At 45.9% G+C, this 20,825-nt stretch overlaps 1 protein-coding gene across 5 annotated transcripts in view; it reads right to left on the bottom strand.

Moving 5' to 3' along the window:
* The window catches only part of CFAP54 (cilia and flagella associated protein 54), a 703,284-nt gene that overhangs the window by 468,074 nt on the left and 214,385 nt on the right, over positions 1 to 20,825 (bottom strand). For all 5 annotated transcript variants that reach the window (XM_073556932.1, XM_073556934.1, XM_073556933.1 and 2 more), the window contains exon 26: positions 14,824 to 14,979. In XM_073556932.1, the coding sequence (XP_073413033.1) occupies positions 14,824 to 14,979 (156 nt within the window). The remainder of the gene's footprint in view (positions 1 to 14,823; positions 14,980 to 20,825) is intronic.

Below are 20,825 nucleotides of genomic sequence, written 5' to 3'. Positions count from 1 at the left end.
AAAAAGTAAAAGTTCCACGTCTGCTACCCATGCTTCGTCTGGCAAGACTAGTTTGGAGACAGATTAAGAGGGTGGTTGGATTTAGTGATATCATAGCTGAAATGCCCTTATGGAATAACAGTTATTTTCTGACACTGCTTGCCCACCCATCTGCTGAATTCTGGCCTTAATGCAATGTCTCTACGATAGGGGATGAACAGTGGGGCAAAAAAGTATTTAGTCAGTCAGCAATAGTGCAAGTTCCACCACTTAAAAAGATGAGAGGCGTCTGTAATTTACATCATAGGTAGACCTCAACTATGGGAGACAAACTGAGAAAAAAAAATCCAGAAAATCACATTGTCTGTTTTTTTTCATTTTATTTGCATATTATGGTGGAAAATAAGTATTTGGTCAGAAACAAGCAATCAAGATTTCTGGCTCTCACAGACCTGTAACTTCTACTTTAAGAGTCTCCTCTTTCCTCCACTCATTACCTGTAGTAATGGCACCTGTTTAAACTTGTTATCAGTATAAAAAGACACCTGTGTACACCCTCAAACAGTCTGACTCCAAAATCCACTATAGTGAAGACCAAAGAGCTGTCAAAGGACACCAGAAACAAAATTGTAGCCCTGCACCAGGCTGGGAAGACTGAATCTGCAATAGCCAACCAGCTTGGAGTGAAGAAATCAACTGTGGGAGCAATAATTAGAAAATGGAAGACATACAAGACCACTGATAATCTCCCTCGATCTGGTGCTCCACGCAAAATCCCACCCCGTGGGGTCAGAATGATCACAAGAACGGTGAGCAAAAATCCCAGAACCACGCGGGGGGACCTAGTGAATGAACTGCAGAGAGCTGGGACCAATGTAACAAGGCCTACCATAAGTAACACACTACGCCACCATGGACTCAGATCCTGCAGTGCCAGACGTGTCCCACTGCTTAAGCCTGTACATGTCCGGGCCCGTCTGAAGTTTGCTAGAGAGCATTTGGATGATCCAGAGGAGTTTTGGGAGAATGTCCTATGGTCTGATGAAACCAAACTGGAACTGTTTGGTAGAAACACAACTTGTCGTGTTTGGAGGAAAAAGAATACTGAGTTGCATCCATCAAACACCATACCTACTGTAAAGCATGGTGGTGGAAACATCATGCTTTGGGGCTGTTTCTCTGCAAAGGGGCCAGGACGACTGATCCGGGTACATGAAAGAATGAATGGGGCCATGTATCGTGAGATTTTGAGTGCAAACCTCCTTCCATCAGCAAGGGCATTGAAGATGAAACGTGGCTGGGTCTTTCAACATGACAATGATCCAAAGCACACCGCCAGGGCAACGAAGGAGTGGCTTCGTAAGAAGCATTTCAAGGTCCTGGAGTGGCCTAGCCAGTCTCCAGATCTCAACCCTATAGAAAACCTTTGGAGGGAGTTGAAAGTCCGTGTTGCCAAGCGAAAAGCCAAAAACATCACTGCTCTAGAGGAGATCTGCATGGAGGAATGGGCCAACATACCAACAACAGTGTGTGGCAACCTTGTGAAGACTTACAGAAAAGGTTTGACCTCTGTCATTGCCAACAAAGGATATATCACAAAGTATTGAGATGAAATTTTGTTTCTGACAAAATACTTATTTTCGACCATAATATGCAAATAAAATGAAAAAAAAACAGACAATGTGATTTTCTGGATTTTTTTTTCTCAGTTTGTCTCCCATAGTTGAGGTCTACCTATGATGTAAATTACAGACGCCTCTCATCTTTTTAAGTGGTGGAACTTGCACTATTGCTGACTGACTAAATACTTTTTTGCCCCACTGTATATGAATGCGGTACACTATTATCGTTTGAACAATTACAAGCTAAGTGCAGTGTCCCGAGGTCACAATTCTTCAGATATTTGCAATTAAGATCAGCCTTTCAGTCGCACATGAGACATGTCGGTATGAATAATGCTATTTCGTCTCTACCCTTGATAGGCATTCTTAAATCACAGGGTCCCCAGGGTCTCATCTCCTCTCTGTACAACCATATGCTATCGGTGGGGACGGAATCTGCCGTATGCTTGGTTAGGGGGAGATGGGAAAGGCTCATCCCTGATACACAGAGAGAGGAGTGGGAGGAAATTTTGGAGTCACCAACTAAGGTGTCTCCGTCAATTAACAATAGAATGATACAACTTTATATCATAAACCAATCATATTTGACTCCGACTCGACTTTTTAAGATGGGCCGTTTCCAATCTTTGGAGTGTCTGAGATGCCATGCATCCGATGCGGATTTTGTTCATATGATTTGGCAATGTCCAATTATAATATATTATTGGAAAGAGGTAACGTCATTATTAACCTCCCTGGCACAGATTCCTGTTCCCCTTGAGCCATTGGTTTGTCTGTTTGGGGTGTGGGATGATGAGACATGGGGACATAATATGGGGATTTTCTTACGGGAGACATTGTTCATGGCACTGCGGTGGATGGGGGGTTCGGATCCCTCCCTTGGGGCCTGGATAGAATTGGTGAACTCGATTATCCCATATGAGCGTACGCTTTACCAAAACAGAGGGTGCCCGCGTAAATTTGAGAAGATATGGGAGAGGTGGAATTCCTCTCACCTTACGTTGTAGGACGGAGATATCGCATGATAGAGAGCTAAATATATAGACATAGGCTGAAAATAGTTGTTTTGTCGTAGTAGTAATGTTTTAGAAGTAGGCAGGCTTTATTATTTGAATAATAATACACAGACTAATATAAGGCAATTGACAGTATGTTTTATTCAATGCACAGTTGGTATACACACGCTGTTTGACATTGATGCTCTGTGATATGTATGTGTGTTACATGATATTTTCATTGCTGTCAGTTTGCATATTGTATATCCTGCCTTTGGTTCAATAAACGAATTTAAAAAAAAAAAAAAACAGTAGTTTTCTTCCACATATGGAGTATAGGCGTACTCAGGAGAAATTGCTCAATAAATTTTGGGTCCGTTTTCTCTTGTTACCATGGAGAAAATTAAAAATTCCCAAATGTAGTAATTTAATAAATAACATTTTTGTGAAAAATGTAAAATATTTATTTTTTTCATTTTCTTGGAAAAATGAGAAATTGATGATAAACTTTTAACCCCTCTAACTTCCTAACAGAAAAAATAATGTTTCAAAATTGAGCTGATGTAAAGTAGAGATGTGGGAAATGTTATTGATTAACTATTTGTGTGACATAACTCTCTGGTTTAAGGGCATCAAAATGAAAAATTTTAAAATTACGAAATGTTAAAAATTATGCCAAATTTCAAATATTTTCACAAATAGACGCAAGTCGTATCAAACAAATTTTACCACTATCACAAAGTACATTATGTCGCAAGATAACAGTCTCAGAATCAGGCCAGGATCACACATATATGGAGCCGCATGGTTCGATCTGAGTATCGGCGGCAGTGCCAGGTATTAACATGCGAGACTCGGCCGTGTTTCTCGCATGTGTGATGCTGACCTCAACAAAGATCCTTTGAAGTGTTTCAGAGTTATTACCACATAAAGTGACACTGGTCATAATTGAAAAAAATGGCCTGGTCAGGAAGGTGAAAACTGGCTTCGGGGTGAAGGGCTTAAATTTTGTGCTCATTTTTAGGATCTTAACCACAAAATCATGTCCCCAACATATTAGAATAAAGAAAATGTGGCCAGCCCAGTAACTCATTGTGCAGCCAGAAACAGACAGTGGAATACAGCGGCTATAGGAGGCAAAAGATACAAAATTGTTAATGAACCCCAATAGCAAAAATGATTTTCAGCCCCAATTACATGTAACTAAGAAAGAAAATAAATTATCCCCAAAGTTGGACAACGCCTTTCAGTGTATCTGAACTCACTGCTGTGATGTGTGTATAGCACTTGATTAGAAATGGTTTTATCTGCTGGTTGTAAAGAAGAATGATTTCCATCGCTGACATTGAGAAATCTTAAAAACAGTGAGATTTAAACATAACATTTATTATAAAGTTTCAGCATTTCTTAATGAAATGAATAGAGTAAACAAAAGTATAAAACCACTTTAATGCAAGATTTATATTGTCACTAATCTCATTTGCATGTAATGTTAATATAACTTGTGTAATTCTGTTGGTGTGGCACTTATCCAACAAGTATTTCTGATGCTTTAAAATCTTCAAATGGAGTTTTCTGTGACTTATACACTGATGGCTTTTCTTTAGGACAAGAACTTAGGGGCTGATCTAGCCAGTGCATGACTGGAGCACATTTTCTGACTAACACACAAGCAAATAAATAATTTGCCAAATTCATTAAGAGGATATGGATCTTAAAGGGAACTTGTCAGCTGATTCATTCTGCCCAAAACACAGGCTTAGTTATTGCAGCCATGTATATTTTACTTTGAAATGCTGCAGAGGTCAAGGATTATGTATCTTGGATCACTATTGACAAGTCATAACTGAAGTCAGTGTCTGATTCATGATGCCCGTGGTTGGGGCTGCATGAATCATCTGACAGGTTCCGTTTAAAAAATATAGAGGACCTAACTGCAGTGGACTCTGTATCAAGACTGGAGTATATACCAACAATCTTGTTAAATTCTCCTCTGCGTGTTTGATCATGGTGCTAATCAATGCCTGCAGCATAATGAAGGGGCCATAATATTTCACTTTTGTTCGCTTGGGCATAGTGGCTCCTATGTGAGGCTGATCCAACCATTTCTACCATGTCCACTTATCGGACAAGGCACAGAAAGTGTCTAAAACACATAGAAAATATGGTCCAGGTCACAAAAGGACACAAATTTCATCACAATTCTGGATCAGTAAACATCACAGAAAAAAGTTGGTACTTGTTAAACCGCTCCGCCATACTCACCTGGCCTCCGCTCCCATGCTGCAGTCGGCCTCCGCTCCCACGCCGCAGCCTCTCTCCACCCGAAGGCCGTGGCGGTCACCTGAGATGGGCTCGCCACCGATGCCTTCCCTGCATGCTATGCGCATGCGCCATAGGCCGCGCCTCCCTCCTGCTTCTTATGCTCCGGCTGTGCCCTGACCCGGAAGCACCTTTGGACCAATGGCTGACCAGACGGGGCCATATCAGGCCGCTTCCCCGAGGGAGGCGCCTGATCGTTGTGTTTACTAACACTCTGGCTTCGCTTTATCGTGTGCACTCTGCTCCTGCAGTTCCAGTGTCGGCTGCTCCTCGCAGCAGCTTCTCAGTCCTGCTACCTGTGTTCCTTGTTCTCTTCCTGGCAGCTCGCCCGGGGACCCTCGGTGCCACGGTCCAGAGGGTCCACTCCCGGAGGTTCCTGCTCCAGACCACCCACGCTAACAGTACGATCAGGCCATGGACCCCGCCGGCACTACGGCTGCTACCCAGAAAGAGTTGCTATTCCTACGGGAGAATCAGGGGCGCATTATGTCAGTCATGAAGTCGATGGACACCCGTTTGTCGGCTTTACAGGTGGCCGATCCTGGAAATGCCACTCAGCTGGCCAGTCTCCAACAGGAGCTGGGTCAGCAGCAAGATACTCAAGCCCACATTATGTCCTACATGACCTCCTTTCATAGTCGCTTGTCGGCCCTCCAGGCTGCCACTGCAGTGCTGACTCCTCCTCCTGCGTCTATTGCTCTCCCGACGCCCCGCCTCGCCAAGCCGCCTCGTTTCACCGGAGATCCCAAGCTCTGTAGGGGGTTCTTAAATCAGTGTAGTCTCCACTTTGAATGGCTGCCGCAGCAATATCCCTCGGATCGGGCCAAAGTGGCCTTCATCAAGTCCCATCTGGAGGGAGAGGCCCTGTCTTGGGTAAACCCGCTCTGGGAACGTGACGACCCGGTCGTCTCGAGTCTCCCGGTTTTCCTGGATACGTTTCGTAAGGTTTTCGATGAGCCAGGTCGGTTAGCCTCTCTCACTGAGTCACTCTTTAACTTACACCAGGGCTCTCTCACGGTCGGACAGTACGCTATTCGCTTTCGCACTATCTCCTCTGAGCTCAGCTGGAATAACGCGGCTTTGGTGGGGGCATTCTGGCGCGGTCTTTCTAGTAGAATAAAGGATGAACTCGCAGGTTGAGATACCCCGTCCACCTTAGAGGACCTTATCTCGCTGGCTACCCGCATTGATCTGCGCTTTCTGGAGCGTGCTCGGGAGTCAGCGGGAGACAGGCGGTCCTCCAGATCAGTTTCTCCTTTCACCCGGTCTGCCAGCTCTCGTTCGGTCGGGTCCTCTTCCTTCTCTTCGGGTGAGCCCATGCAGATAGATCGTCTCAGGTTGGCCGAGTTGCATCAGAGAGACAGGCACAAAGTCTGTGCCTCTATTGCGGTGATTCGTCACACTATATCCGCACCTTTCCTAAGAGACAGGGAAAGGACTCCACCTAGGTCAGGTAAGAGAGACCTTCCTAGGTGATGATGATCCCTCTCAACCCCTTACGATTTCTGTGCTTTTGGTTTCAGGAGGGAGGCGTGGTTCCGAGGTGGCCTACGTGGATTCGGGCTCAGCGGGTAACTTAATTCGGTCGGAAGAGGTGGACAAATACCAAATTCTTGTAGTCACTCTATCTAACTCAATTCAGATTGCCACCGTGGATGGCAAACCGCTACAGGTGACCGTCACCTTGGTCACTGAAGAGGTGGAGTTGCAAGTCAGAGCCTTACATCGAGAGAAGATAGCCTTTTACGTTTTACCTAAGCTCTCTCACGCCATTCTACTCGGTCTTCCATGGTTAAGGACTCATCAGCCTGTTCTCGACTGGTCTTCTGGGGAGATACTCCGCTGGGGCACCCGTGCCAAGCTCGCTGTCTGACTCCTGTCCGCCTGGCGGCCGCTCCTCGGTCACCTCCAGACCTCCCGGGTCTTCCTCCAGCTTACAGCTCCTACGCCGATGTTTTTGATAAGAGGGAAGTGGAGGTCCTCCCTCCACACCGCCCGTTTGACTGCCCAATTTAACTTGTTCTCGGTTCAACCCCTCCAAGGGGCAGAATCTACCCTCTGTCTCCCGCAGAGACCACCGCCATGTCTGAGTACGTCTGAGAGAACCTCGCCAAAGGCTTTATACGGAAATCCTCTTCGCCCGTGGGAGCCGGGTTCTTCTTCGTCAAAAAGAAGGACGGAACTCTACGGCCATGCATTGACTATAGGGGCTTGAATGAGATTACCATCAAGAACAGGTACCCTCTTCCACTCATTCCGGAGCTGTTTGACCGTCTCAGAGGGGCTCGGGTCTTTTCCAAGCTGGACCTCAGAGGAGCCTACAACCTGGTCCGTATCCGTGCAGGTGACGAGTAGAAGACCGCTTTCAACACTCGAGATGGCCATTACGAGTATCTGGTCATGCCCTTCGGTCTTTGCAATGCTCCTGCAGTCTTTCAAGAGTTCGTCAATGAGATCTTCCGGGATCTCTTGTACTCCTGTATGGTCGTGTACTTAGATGACATCCTCGTCTTCTCGCCGGATCTCTCATCCCACAGAAAGAGTGTCCGCCTGGTGCTTCAGCGTCTTTGGGAGAACCGCCTGTATGCGAAGATCAAGAAATGTCTCTTTGAATAGACCTCTCTGCCGTTTCTGGGATTCATTATCTCCGACGCTGGTCTAAGGATGGATCCCGAGAAGTTGTCTGCCATCCTCAAATGGCCTCGCCCCGTCGGATTAAAGGCGATACAACGATTCCTCGGGTTCGCCAACTATTACCGGCAATTTGTCTCCCACTTCTCCGCGATCACAAGACCCATTTCTGCGCTCACCCGTAAAGGGTCTACTTCCAAGGATTGGTCTCCTGAGGCAGAGGAGGCCTTTCTGACCCTAAAACGGGCTTTCTCCACGGCTCCGGTCCTGCATCGCCCTGAGAGCGATCGACCTTTTGTACTCGAGGTGAACGCTTCCTCGACGGGTGCCGGGGCGGTACTGTCCCAGAGAACCGCCTCCGGTCGCCTGCACCCTTGTGGCTTCTTCTCGAAGGCCTTTTCTCCATCCGAGTGTAACTACTCGATCGGCGACCAGGAACTTTTGGCCATTAAGTTGGCCTTGGAGGAATGGCGCCACCTCCTGGAAGGAGCTGTCCATCCTTTTGTCATCTTCTCGGACCACAAGAATCTGGCCTATCTCCAGTCTGCCCAGAGACTTAACCCTCGCCAGGCCAGATAGTCCCTATTTTTCGCCCGATTTGATTTCGAGCTCCGATTCCGTCCTGGCAACAAGAATTCCAAAGCCGACGCCCTGTCCAGGGTCTTCCAGCCACACGAATCCACCGAAGAACCTTCGCACATCATTGATCCCACTAGGATCATCACTGTGGCTCCGGTGAACTGGCTTACTCCCCACCTGGCAAGACGCTTGTGCCAGAGAATCTCAAGCAAAAGGTTCTTCTATGGGGGCACTCCTCCAAACTGGCCGGCCATGCTGGAACTAAGAAGACCCTTGATCTTATCACGCGTCACTACTGGTTATCCACGCTTCGCCAAGATGTACTCGACTTTGTGGCTTCTTGTCCATCCTGTGCAAGAAACAAAGTGCCACGGAGACCTCCATCCGGCTTGTTGCTTCCATTGCCCGTCCCTACGGTTCCTTGGGAGAACATCGCCATGGATTTCATCACTGACCTACCCTGCTCTGCCGGCTGAACAGTCATCCTGGTGGTGGTGGATCGTTTTTCCAAGATGGCTCACTTTGTCCCTTTGCCCGGTCTTCCCTCAGCGCCGGAGCTGGCCAAAATCTTCATTCGTCAAATCTTCAGACTTCACGGATTACCTCGACGCATTGTGTCTGACCGAGGGGTTCAGTTTACCTCCAAGTTCTGGCATTCGCTTTGTAAGCTCATGAACGTTTCCCTCGGCCTACCATCCACAGTCTAACGGACAGGTAGAACGTACCAACCAGACGCTTACGGGGTACTTACGGCACTTCTCCAACGCCCACCAGAATGATTGGGTCAACTTACTCCCCTGGGCAGAGTTCGCTTCTAACAACCATACTGGTGACTCTTCAGCCAAGTCTCCATTTTCATTGTTTTTGGCAAACATCCTGGTGTTCCTCTTCTGATAACTCCTGCCTCCGAGGTACCAGAGGCCAACGCTTTGTCCTCCGAGTTTTCCAAGATCTGAGCCGAGACCAACATGTCACTCAAGAAGTCCGCTGATCGGATGAAGAATTTTGCCGACAAGAAGAGATTGGATCCTCCACCCTATCGTGTTGGGGACAAGGTCTGGCTCTCATCCAAATTCATCTGGCTGAAACTGCCCTCCTACAAGTTGGGGCCACGCTACATTGGTCCGTTTGAAATTCTTGGACGTGTCAACGAAGTCTCCTACAAATTGAGGTTGCCTGCTTCGTTCCGGGTCCCGAACACCTTCCATGTCTCCCTCCTGAAACCTGTGGTGCTGAATCGCTTCCATTCCTCGCTTGATCCTGGTCCTCAGCCGGTGGGTGCCGACGACGTTTTTGAACTACAGGACATTCTCGCTGTGAAAAGGGTTAGAGGTAGGACTTTCTTTCTTGTTGATTGGAAGGGTTACGGTCCTGAGGAGAGATCCTGGGAGCCTCGGGAGAATATCAATGCTCCCCGTATCCTCAGGAGGTTTCTTGCTAAGCTCCGGGGAGGCCGGCTTGGGGGGGGGTACTGTTACACCGCTCCGCCATACTCACCCGGCCTCCGCTCCCACGCCGCAGTCGGCCTCCGCTCCCACGCCGCAGCCTCTCTCCACCCGAAGGCCGCGGCAGTCACCTGAGACGGACTCGCGACCGATGCCTTCCCTGCATGCTATGCACATGTGCCATAGGCTGCGACCGCGCCTCCCTCCTGCTTCTTATGCTCTGGCTGTGCCCTGACCCGGAAGCACCTTTGGACCAATGGCTGACCAGACGGGGCCATATCAGGCCGCTTCCCCCTGAGGGAGGTGCCTGATCGTTGTGTTTCCTAACACTCTGGCCTCACTTCATCGTGTGCACTCTGCTCCTGCAGTTCCAGTGTCGGCTGCTCCTCGCAGCAGCTTCTCAGTCCTGCTACCCGTGTTCCTTGTTCTCTTCCGCAGTTCTGTCTCCAGTGTTCCTGCCGTCCTGCTACAGTCCTGCCTTCAGTGTTCCTGCCGTCCTACTCCAGTCCTGCCTTCAGCATTCCTGCTGTCCTACTCCAGTCCTGCCTTCAGTGTTCCTGCTGTCCTACTCCAGTCCTGCCTTCAGTGTTCCTGCCGTCCTACTCCAGTCCTGCCTTCAGCGTTCCTGCTGTCCTACTCCAGTCCTGCCTTCAGTGTTCCTGCTGTCCTACTCCAGTCCTGCCTTCAGTGTTCCTGCTGTCCTACTCCAGTCTTGCCTTCAGTGTTCCTGCCGTCCTACTCCATTCTCAGTCTTACTCCGGTCCATCCTGAGCCGCCCCTCTCGGTACCGGCTACCGTGGTACTCGAACCCCTGGGCCTGCTCCTAACGGTCCCTGTATAGGGGTCAGTTCCACCTGGCAGCTCGCCTGGGGACCCTCGGTGCCACGGTCCAGAGGGTCCACTCCCGGAGGTTCCTGCTCCAGACCACCCATGCTAACAGTACTGCTATTATACAACTACATTTAAATAGATGACCAGACTTGGGAGGGTTGTTTGCTGTGCCAAAAGTAGGAATTAGGCCTACCGGTAATGGTGTTTCCAGGAGTCCATCATGACAGCACCACAGGAAGTAGTCCTTCTTATCCACAGAAGAGGTTAAATAGCCCTTCCCCACCACCACCGTCTAGTGATTTTTCCAAGAACCACACCAGAATAGATGGAACAATATTTTGTATTGAATTCCCTCTCTACATACGTTTACATCACATAGCAGACAGGAAATCTAAGGGAAGGAATATAAGGAGTGCTGTCATGATGGACTCCTGGAAACACCATTACCAGTAGGATTAATTCCTAAATTCCAGGATGCCCCTCCTGACAGCAATACCAGAAGAAAGACCAAATAACTCCTACTAGGGTGAGATCACTGCTTGGAGGACTTTCCTCCCAAAGGTCATCTGTTGGTTTGACAAAATGTCCAACTTACAATGTCTTCAAAAAGGATTTAAACTTGACCAAGTTGCAGCTCTGCAGATCTAGTCCACAGATGCTGCTGCGCTCTCTGCCCATGAAGTTAAAATTACTCTTAAAGAGTGAGCCTTGATGTTCTCGGGTGGAGTTCTCTAAGACATACGCTCCGCTGTTTGTTTACTTTATGCACCTAGCAAGTGTAGATTTTGACATTTTCTTCCCCTTGTTTCTTCCTATAAATTGGACGAAAAGGTTTGAGTCCATTCTCCAGTCTTCTGTGAGTTTTAAGTACAGTAGGACTGTCCTCCTCACATCCAAGGAGTGGAATGAGAGCTCCTTTTCATTACTATAATTTTGGCAGGAAACAGGTAAGACAATCTCTTGATTTCTGTGAAAGTCAGTAACCACTTTAGGAAGGAATGCCAGAGATCTAGTCTTAGGACTAGACAGTCCTCTTGAATTTTTAAGTATGGGTCTCTTATAGAAAGGGTTTGAATCTTGCCTATATGTCTTGCTGACGTTATTGCTACCTGGAAGACGGCCTTGAGAGATACAGACCTTAGGTCGGCCTGGTCTAAAGGTTCGTATGGTTTCTTGCACAAGGCATTTAAGACTAGATTGAGATCCCATGGGCCACTGAGCTCCATATTGTAGGTTTAAGATGCTGAATAGTCTTAACAAATCCCACTATCCAGGGATGATTGGCTAGTGGATAATCAAAGAATGACCCCAGGGCTGATATCTGCACCTTTAAAGTACTGGGTCTTAATCCCTTGTCGAACCCTGATTGAAGGAAGTGTAATATCTGAGGACTATCTGGACATGAAGTGATGGAGACTGGGACTCTACTTTGGGACACAACTTCTTTCAGATCTTGAGATATATAGCCAAAGTTATCGGCTTCCTGCTTTTTTGGGTTGTAGAGATGACTGACTCTGACAGTCCTTTTGACCTCAAGATCTCCATCTCAGGATCCAAGCTGACAGGTGCAACATTTCTTGGTTCTGATGGTAAAGTGGGCCCTGAATTAGAAGTTCCTGTCTTGTTGGCAGGAGTATCGGATCCTCTAACGACATCCACTTCAATAGGGAAAACCAGCTTATTTTGGGCCACAAGGGAACTACTAGAATCACTGTCCCTTGACTCTCCTGGACTTTCCTCAATACTCTCAGTATCAATGCGAGTGGTGGGAAGGCATTACGCCAGTTCGATATCCCAGCTCTTGGCCAATATGTCCACCCCGGTTGGATTGTCTCATGGATTTATTGAAATGAACTCTTTTGTCTTGGCATTCTTCCTGGTGGAGAATAAATCTATTGCCGAGATACCCCAGCGCTGTGTCAGTTGATAAAAGACTTCCTCGCTTAGAGACCACTCCAAAGGCTGAATCTTTTCTCTGCTTTGGAAATCTGCTACCTGATTTCTTGAGCCCTACAGATGTACTGCCATGACTGATCCGACTGTATTTTCTGCCCAATAAAATATTCTTTCTGATATCACCTGTAGATGATGGTGCCTTGGATCTTTCTGGTGAATTAGGAAGGATACTGCGGTTGAATTGTCTGAAAATATTCTGACGTGTTGATCCATTAGCTGTAACTGACACCTTGTAGTGCCTCTCATACTGCTCTGAGCTCCCTGTAATTTGAAGATCTGCTGCGTATTGATGCAGGCCATGTTTCCTGAAGGTTTCACCCCTCTATATGGGCTCCCCAGCCACTGTGGCTTGCATCCGTAGTGATGCTTACGCATGGTGAGACTCTCCAGGGTCTTACTTTTCCAAGATTTGCTATCCTGGTCCATCAGGACAGAAACTCCTTTGCCTCCTCAGATAATATCATTGTTTTGTCTAGTGTGGCATCTTTGCCATTCCAGGTTGAAAGAACTTCCCGCTGCAGGACTCTCAAATGGAATTTACTCCACTGAATGCTGGAAATGCATTAGGTCATTAGACCCAGGATCCTCATTGCTTTCCTGTTCGGAATCCACTTACGCTTTTGGATGGCCTGCATTTATTTCCTGATTGTTTCCTGTTTGTGCTGGGGCAGGAAGGAGTATTCCTGTTCATAATCTAGGAGTACGCCCAGGAACACCTTCTTCTTTAGTGGTCTGAGGCTTAATTTTTTTTCAGATTTATTAACCATCCCAGACATTCCAGGACTGTAATGGTTGTTGTTAGATGCAAATCCATCTGCCCTGGCGAGTCTGCTATTAAAATTAGATTGTCTAAGTACGGGACAATGAGGATGTCTTTTCCTCTTAGGAAAGCCATTTTTTCCACCATGAGCTTTGTCAAGATCCGGGGCGCGGAGGAGAGAATGAATGGAAGACATCAAAACTGGAAATGCTGAATCTTTCCTTGATCTTTTATTGAAACCTGAGGTACTTCTCGTATAAGGCATGGATGGGTAAGTGATAGTAGGCTGCTTCATGTTCCTGCCGATACCCGGCCATCACAGCGCACATCCCGGACATGGCAGCAGAAACCCAGAGCCCTCTAGGGTGATAGAACTACCCCCGGGAGTTCACAGCTCGACTGTACGTTGAGGGACCCTACAGAGCGTCAGCGTGGCTCTTCCACCGGAAGTATGCCTGGGAGCGCGCACTGCCTCGTGTTACAGGACGTGTCCCAGACATGGCAGCAGAAGCCCAGAGCCCTCTAGAGAGGGATACAGCTACCCCCAGGAGCCCACAGCTCGACTGGACGCTGAGGGACCCTTCCAGAGAGGGTCAGCATGGCTCTTGAGAACAGGTACGGACCCTGCCAAGCCTATTATTCCATGTAAATAGAAACCGCATGCGTGTTCGTGTTCCGCGTCTGTCCCTAATAGGGACAGGAAAAACACTAGAGGGTGGTGGTGGGGAAAAACATCAAAATCTACGCTTGCTAGGTGGATAAAGTCAACAATCAGTGCAGCGTATGTCTCGGTGGGGAGAACTCCACCGGAGATCATCAAGGCTCACTCTTTAAGAGCAATTTCGACATCATGGGAAGAGAGCGCAGCAGCATCTGTGGATCAGATCTGCAGAGCTGCAGCCTGGTCAAGTTTAAATCCTTTTTGCAGACATTATAAGTTGGACGTCTTGTCAAACCAACAGATGACCTTTGGGAGGAAAGTTCTCCAAGCAGTGATCTCGCCCTAGTAGGAGTTATTTGGTATTTCTCCTGGTAGTGCTGTCAGGAGGGACGTCCTGGAATTTAGGAATCAGTCCTACGGGTAATGGTGTTTCCAGGAGTCCATCATGACATCACCCTTTATATTCCCTCCCTTAGATTTCCTGTCTGCTATGTGATCTAAACGTATGTAGAGAGGAAATTCAATAAAAAATATTGTTGCATAAATCCTGGTGTGGTTCTTGGAAAAATCACTAGACGGTGGTGGTGGGGAAGGGCTATTTAACCTCTTCTGTGTTCATGTCTCTATTAAGGATAAGAATGACTACCTCCTGGTGGTGCTGTCAGGAGGGATGTCCTGGAAACATCTTATTCTTCACTGAATGATGAATTTATTCGACATACCCCTGGCCTTATAAATGAGTATGTTACGGATTATATGAATATAAAGTTAACCAATACCAAGGAAACTAACTCAAGCAGACAGGTTCTGAATTACATGTTATCAGGTACAGTCAACTGCATTACATTATCGTGCTCAGCGCAAAAAAGTGTGCGGCCCTAAAAGACTCGACATCGCTCTGTTCCTAGTAGGCATATCAACCTCATTCTGGAACAGAAGTGGTTCATTACTTTTATTGGAGTGATTTGTTATGTTTGAGACATAAATAGAAATGATTACTTATCACGTCTGAATGCATTTATTTTAGAACATTTCCGCTTACCTGCACTACTGCAGCAGAAGGGATCCTGTGATAGATTAGAGGGGCAATCAGACCGTAGCACTGAACAACAGCTTGAAGGGCATAGCTGGTATCACTCAGCAAGGTGCTAACATCAAGAGCCACTAACAACCTCTCACATTCGGCTATTCGGCAAATCTAAAGATAACAGAGAAACATTTTGCTCAGCAGAGACGACCTTCCTTTAACAAAGTGTTTTGGTAATCTAAATGTAAATACAAAGTTTAATTTTTAGTTTTGAAACAAACAAAATTTTCTTTGAGGATCACATAAACTTTTATTCTACAAACTTCTTGACGAGTTTCACTCCTTAAATGTTCTCGTAAGAAGCCTCACGGGTGGCTGTATGACTACATAACACTAGTTGGTTTCTTCTCACTCCCAAGGGGTTTCCCAGTGAAACAAGAATATAGCCAAATGATCTCTAAATAATAAGTTAGATAGATCGCCAATATAATCCTCTTAGCCCAAGTGTCCTCTTACTCCTATAATTGCTACGTTCCAGGTTGTGGATGTTCGCTTCATGTCCTGTGTTAACAAAATACATTGGAGGTGACTCATTAAACCATTTTCGGCAGATTTCTGACTTAAAAAAAGCTTTGAAAAGTCACATTTTTTTGGAGAAAGAAAATGCAACTTTGTTTTTTTTCACTCCATTCTCGCCCCAGTGGGCGTAACTGGAGTTGGGCATCATGGAGCGGCATACAATCAAATACATGACAAGTGGCAGCAATCGATCGTACTCCAGCAGAGGTTGGAGTCACATTTTTGGCGAAGCACACATTGCAACAGACATCACTACACGCTTCACCAGATTCATTAAGAGGCATGAGCGTCGGCTCACAAAAGACCAGGAAATCTCTCTCTTGATGAATCGCCTCCATTGTTTCTCGTGTGAGCAAGTGACTAAAGCAGTGAGTGAAGGGGACCACCAGAATGCCTATTTCAATAGCAAAGCTGGCCCCCCATCTCTGGCATAAAGTCAAAGAAGAGAATCAACTGAAATAAGTAGTCAGTTGGCCCCTCCTTACACTGGTTTGGTGAAGAACATTTTATATACTGTATTTATTTCTTTTAATAATGCAGTTGATGTGCTCCATGAGACAAGACAAGATGATTTAATTTAAGTACTCCCCCCACCCCACCCCACCTTGTGTTTCTGTGATATTTTAAGGATTGGGCCTTAACTTTATTTCTATCGTCAATTTACCACTGCCTTATTCATAAAACAGTCAGAAAATCTTGGTGTTTCTACTTAGGTCAAGAAGCCTTTCTCCTCTCAGAGAAAACACGGTGTTGAAACTTATTCCACAATATGCCTATCTTTGACTACTTCATTATTAGATGACAGATGGTGAACTGCTCCCAACTGTCCTTACTGCAAAGCGAATTACTTATTCTAATATAGTTTTATTAAAGGAGGTGCTCAGACAAGGTGATTTTCTGGATTTGTTTTCTCATTTCGACTCTCATAGTTGTGGTCTACCTGTGATGTCAATTACAGGCTTCTCTCATCTTTTTAAGTGGGAGAACGCACAATTTGTGGCTGGACTCAATACTTTTTTTCCCCACAGTATATATTTTCTACTTCAATGCCACGGGTGTTTTTACTTGCTTGTATCCACACATTGGATGTATATTGTTATTTATTATATTGCATGTGGCTGTCAATGCATTTTTTTGACTGTTCATGGTGTAGGTTGCTTGGAGTTCACTCTGCCTTGCTCCCTTATTTGAATACTTATAATTCTACTTGTTTGTTTTAACTTTTTTTTCAATAAAATTATTCTATTTTACTTTGGGATCTGTACTTCCCTTTTGTTTGGATTATTCACTTATTTTGGAAGTGTAACTAAAAATTTTTATGGTCTTTATTTTGGATTTTTATCTTTCTCAGAGGCACATCATCCTATGTAAACACGATATGTGCTGCCGAGGACAATGGCAGACTAAAGGGCCCGTCACACTGCGAGATCGCTAGCGATATCGCTAAAGCGTCACCGATTTTGTGACGCAGCAGCGATATTGCTAGCGATATCGCTATGTGTGATACTTACCTCCGACTGGCTCCCCCGCTGTCTTTCGCTGATCGCGCGAGAAAGTCCTGGGCCGTTTCTCGCGGACGCGGGCGGGAGGACGTCTTCATCGCCGCGTCTGACAAGTAAGTAGTGACCCCCGACCGCTGCGATGTCGCTGGTGAGATCTGCCTATTTGGCAGCTCACTAGCGACCGTTTAGCGATGCACCAGTGATCCTGACCGGGTCGAATCGTTGTCGGGATCGCTGGTGCATCGCTAAGTGTGACGGTACCTTTAGCCCACAGAACAATATATTACTGATCAGTATTTGCACATAGAGAATACAGTCAACCTGTTTAAACAGGATATCATATAGTCGACTGCTGATCAGCAAATAAGTAGCTAATTAGTGGTTGTTCAATGCTGCGTGTTGGGTGGTGTAAACTCACCTTAGAACATCAATTTTATACACTAAGGCTGTGTGCACAAGTACGAAAATCCTACGTATTTTATGCGTTTTTTGTGCCGCGAAAACGCATAAAATAAGCAAGCCATTGTATTCAATGGCATTCAGCACATGCTGTGCTAATGCTGCGTATTTCTCTGGAATTCTGCACACATTAGGAATGCATTGTTCCGCTTACTTTACGCATGTGGCTACACCCACCATGCACAAAGTAAGTGGAAAATGTGCGGATGGTACCCAGGGTATGGAGGAGAGGAAACTGTCCTACAGGCCCTGCGTACCATATCCCTGTAAAAAAAAAAAAAAGAATCAAAATAAAAAATTGTGATATTCTCACCTTCCGGTGTCCCCTACAGTGTCCCCAGGCCTCAGCGATGCTCCCGGCAAGTCGCATTCCCAGCGATGCCTTGCGACAATGACCTTTGACGTAGCGGTCTCGCGAGACTGCTACGGTATCACGAGACCACTACGTCATCAAAGGTCATTGTCGCAAGGCATCGTTGGGAACGGCACTTGGCGGGAGCATCGCGAGGATCGGGAACGCTGCGTGGGACACCGGAAGGTGAGAAAAACACGATTTTTTATTTTTTTTAACTTTATATCTTTTTACTAGTGATGCTGCATAGGCAGCCTCATAATAAAAAGTTGGTCACACTAGTCAAACACTATGTTTGATGAGTGTGACCAACCTGTCAGTTTTCCAAGCGATGCTACAGATCGCTTGGAAAACGTTAGTGTTCTTCAAGCTAATTACGCTTGCAAAACGCTAGTTTATCGCGGGAAAAACGTGGGAATTACGCATGTGGAATTCTAGCGTATTTCCCGTGCCAGGGAGTTGCAGAATTCCCGCGGCAATTCCGCAACGTGTGCACATAGCCTAAATATCACAAAGTGACTCAAATCCAGATTGGTGTCTTTGGCAGGTATGATGACGATATGTGAAGGTGGGTGGATCAGACAGCAGTTTTGACACTACAAAGTGCAGATATAGTTAAGTGGGAGACCTGAAACACAGTTTTACCACATTGTTGCGAATGATTTTATCAGCCTCCTTGTGAACAATAGTGTAATTGTCCGTTTACACAAAATGATAAACTTTTACCGATCGGTAGGCGCTTGAGTGCCTGTTTACAAAGGAAGACCAAAGTAAACGATGCACACTGAGCGATCTTTACTAGATCGCTCAGTGCACACAGGTTGCCACAGTTCTTGGCAACGCAAGCCCTGTTTACACAGGACAATGCACCGCTGAGAACGTTAATCTTTTATGCTGCAGAAAAGATAATTTCTCCTGATGAATTAGCGTTTTGCTTGATCAAAAAGTGATCGCCAGCCTGTTTACATGGCAAGATAATCGTGAACCTATTATTTTTTAACAGCGTTCCTTCACAATTATCTTGCAGTGTTAATGCTCCTTAACTCGAAGCTTGTGGGCCCCATTCCAAATCTCTAACAGGGTGCCAAACTATCTCGGGTCTTTAATAGTATTGTTTTTTTCATATAAGCCAAAATGACCGTTTGAGCCCCTAAGCTCCAGGACCTGAGTATGACTGCAGCCCTTGCACCTATTATAATTATGACCATGACTGTAAAAGTGTAGCTTACATACGGTGCACACTCCTCCTGAAAGTGCGTAGAAGTAACTCCCTAAAGATTAAGTCATAATGGCTCTACATGATAAGAGCTACACACCCTTTTTCCTATCCCTGATATTGCATCCATATATCCGCGTGTCTAAGTCTGAGAACATACGCATATACTGCATGCCGTGACACCCTTGGACCGTGACACAAGGGTGTATGAATTCAACATAAGTGATGTGATCATAGCATCAAATCAGTAAGCTGATCCAGCTGTTACTCAAGAGCATAGAGAAAAGGTAACTGCAGAACGCACTTTAGCGTTAGGGAGTGTCCTCAAAGTGCTTGCAGGAGCAGTGTGCACCAGACGAAACCTACATTTCCACAGTAAGACCAGGTTCACAAGTCTAGTTTTTGGTCAGTATTTTACCTCAGGATGTGTAAGCCAAAACCAGGAGAGGAACAATCAGAGGAAAGTATAATAGATACACGTCACCACTTCTAGATTTATCATCCACTCCTGGTTTTGGCCTTAGGCCTGTTTCACACTTACGTTGTTGTCTGTCAGTTGTTATCCGCGAAAATGGAGGAAAACGGATCCGTGATAGATGTGAGATCAACGGGTGTCACTGGACTGTTCTTTTGATGGATCCGGCGAAAGTGAAATTTTAAAGTAACCGCAGGGGGGGGGAAGTGGGAAGGGAGGGACAGGTAGAGAAAGAGAGAGAAATTTTGGCTGATCCGTCAAAAAACGGGGGTGATGGACGACCGTCAGTCAAGATCCACCAATAATGTAAGTCTATGGGGGAAAAAACGGATCCGCCCCTTTTTTGGTGGATCCGTTTTTTTCAAAAATTGGCGGATTATGACTGACGTGAAAAAACTGAAGTGTGAAAGAGGCCTTACAGATACTGATGTAGAATACTGACCAAATACTGAACGTGGCCTAATGCTGATAACCAAACCATACACAAAAACATGTTTGTACTGCAGGTAGCCTCCTAGTTAATGCTAGCAAACACAGAGAATAGTAATAAAAAGAAAACGCTTTAAAAAAACCCCACAATAATATATAAAAAAAAGTATTGCCAAAACTGCCGTTTTCTGCTTGCTGTACCTGTCCTGCAAACTGTGATCAAAATGTTGTAGCACATTGGTAACCCAAAATAGTGCCAATTATAACCACAGAGTGCCATGCAAAAACAAGCTCTCATACTGTTTCATTAGCAGAAAAATAAACAAAAAGTTATGGATCTTGAAGTTTCTGAAACAAATGTGCCACATATGAATATACCCAAATGGTGCACTAATATAAGAACATAATTGGCGAATGAGGGCGCATAGGAATATCGGTGTAGTTTCCTATCATCCGCAGGTGTAAACATACCTGTGGTCACCCGACGAACAAGCAAAGCGCTGATTTGGTGCTCATTATAGGGTATTGAGTGGAGATAAAAATATATTTAAATCAACATTCTGTCAAAAACTATAAAGGCTCATATTCCTCTTACAGTCCTTATATGTCAGTTTATGTGATTTCACCGCACTTATGCTGCATCTGAGTGCTCCTCCTGGTCTCTGGAACACAATGTCACAGATTAGGGGGCTTGGCTTGCTTCTTGCTCCTTAGGCAGGCCAGCCCCGGGTCCAAGCCTCATTAAAGGCTGTGTGCGTGTGTGATATGCATACAATAAAAGCTGTGAAAAAGCGCATAATGATTATTAGTACTGTAATGGCTTGTTCTGTGCTTTACCTCCACTCCTTCCCAGCTTTTATGTGACACTCTTTGACTCCCTTATCACTTCCCCTGTGCTCCCTCCATGCTCCTTGACATGTATAGAATTCATGAAGGAGCATAGAAAAAGAGCAGGAGAAGCGGTGAAGGTGTAAGGAGATGCACATGCTGCCCATTTTTCCCTCT

Source organism: Dendrobates tinctorius, unplaced genomic scaffold (genome assembly GCF_039654945.1).
Source record: "Dendrobates tinctorius isolate UK_male_01 unplaced genomic scaffold, ASM3965494v1 ptg000241l, whole genome shotgun sequence".
NCBI classification, from domain to species: domain Eukaryota; kingdom Metazoa; phylum Chordata; class Amphibia; order Anura; family Dendrobatidae; genus Dendrobates; species Dendrobates tinctorius.
Note: the sequence above shows the minus strand (reverse complement) of the source record. Positions and strands in the feature narration are given on the sequence as shown.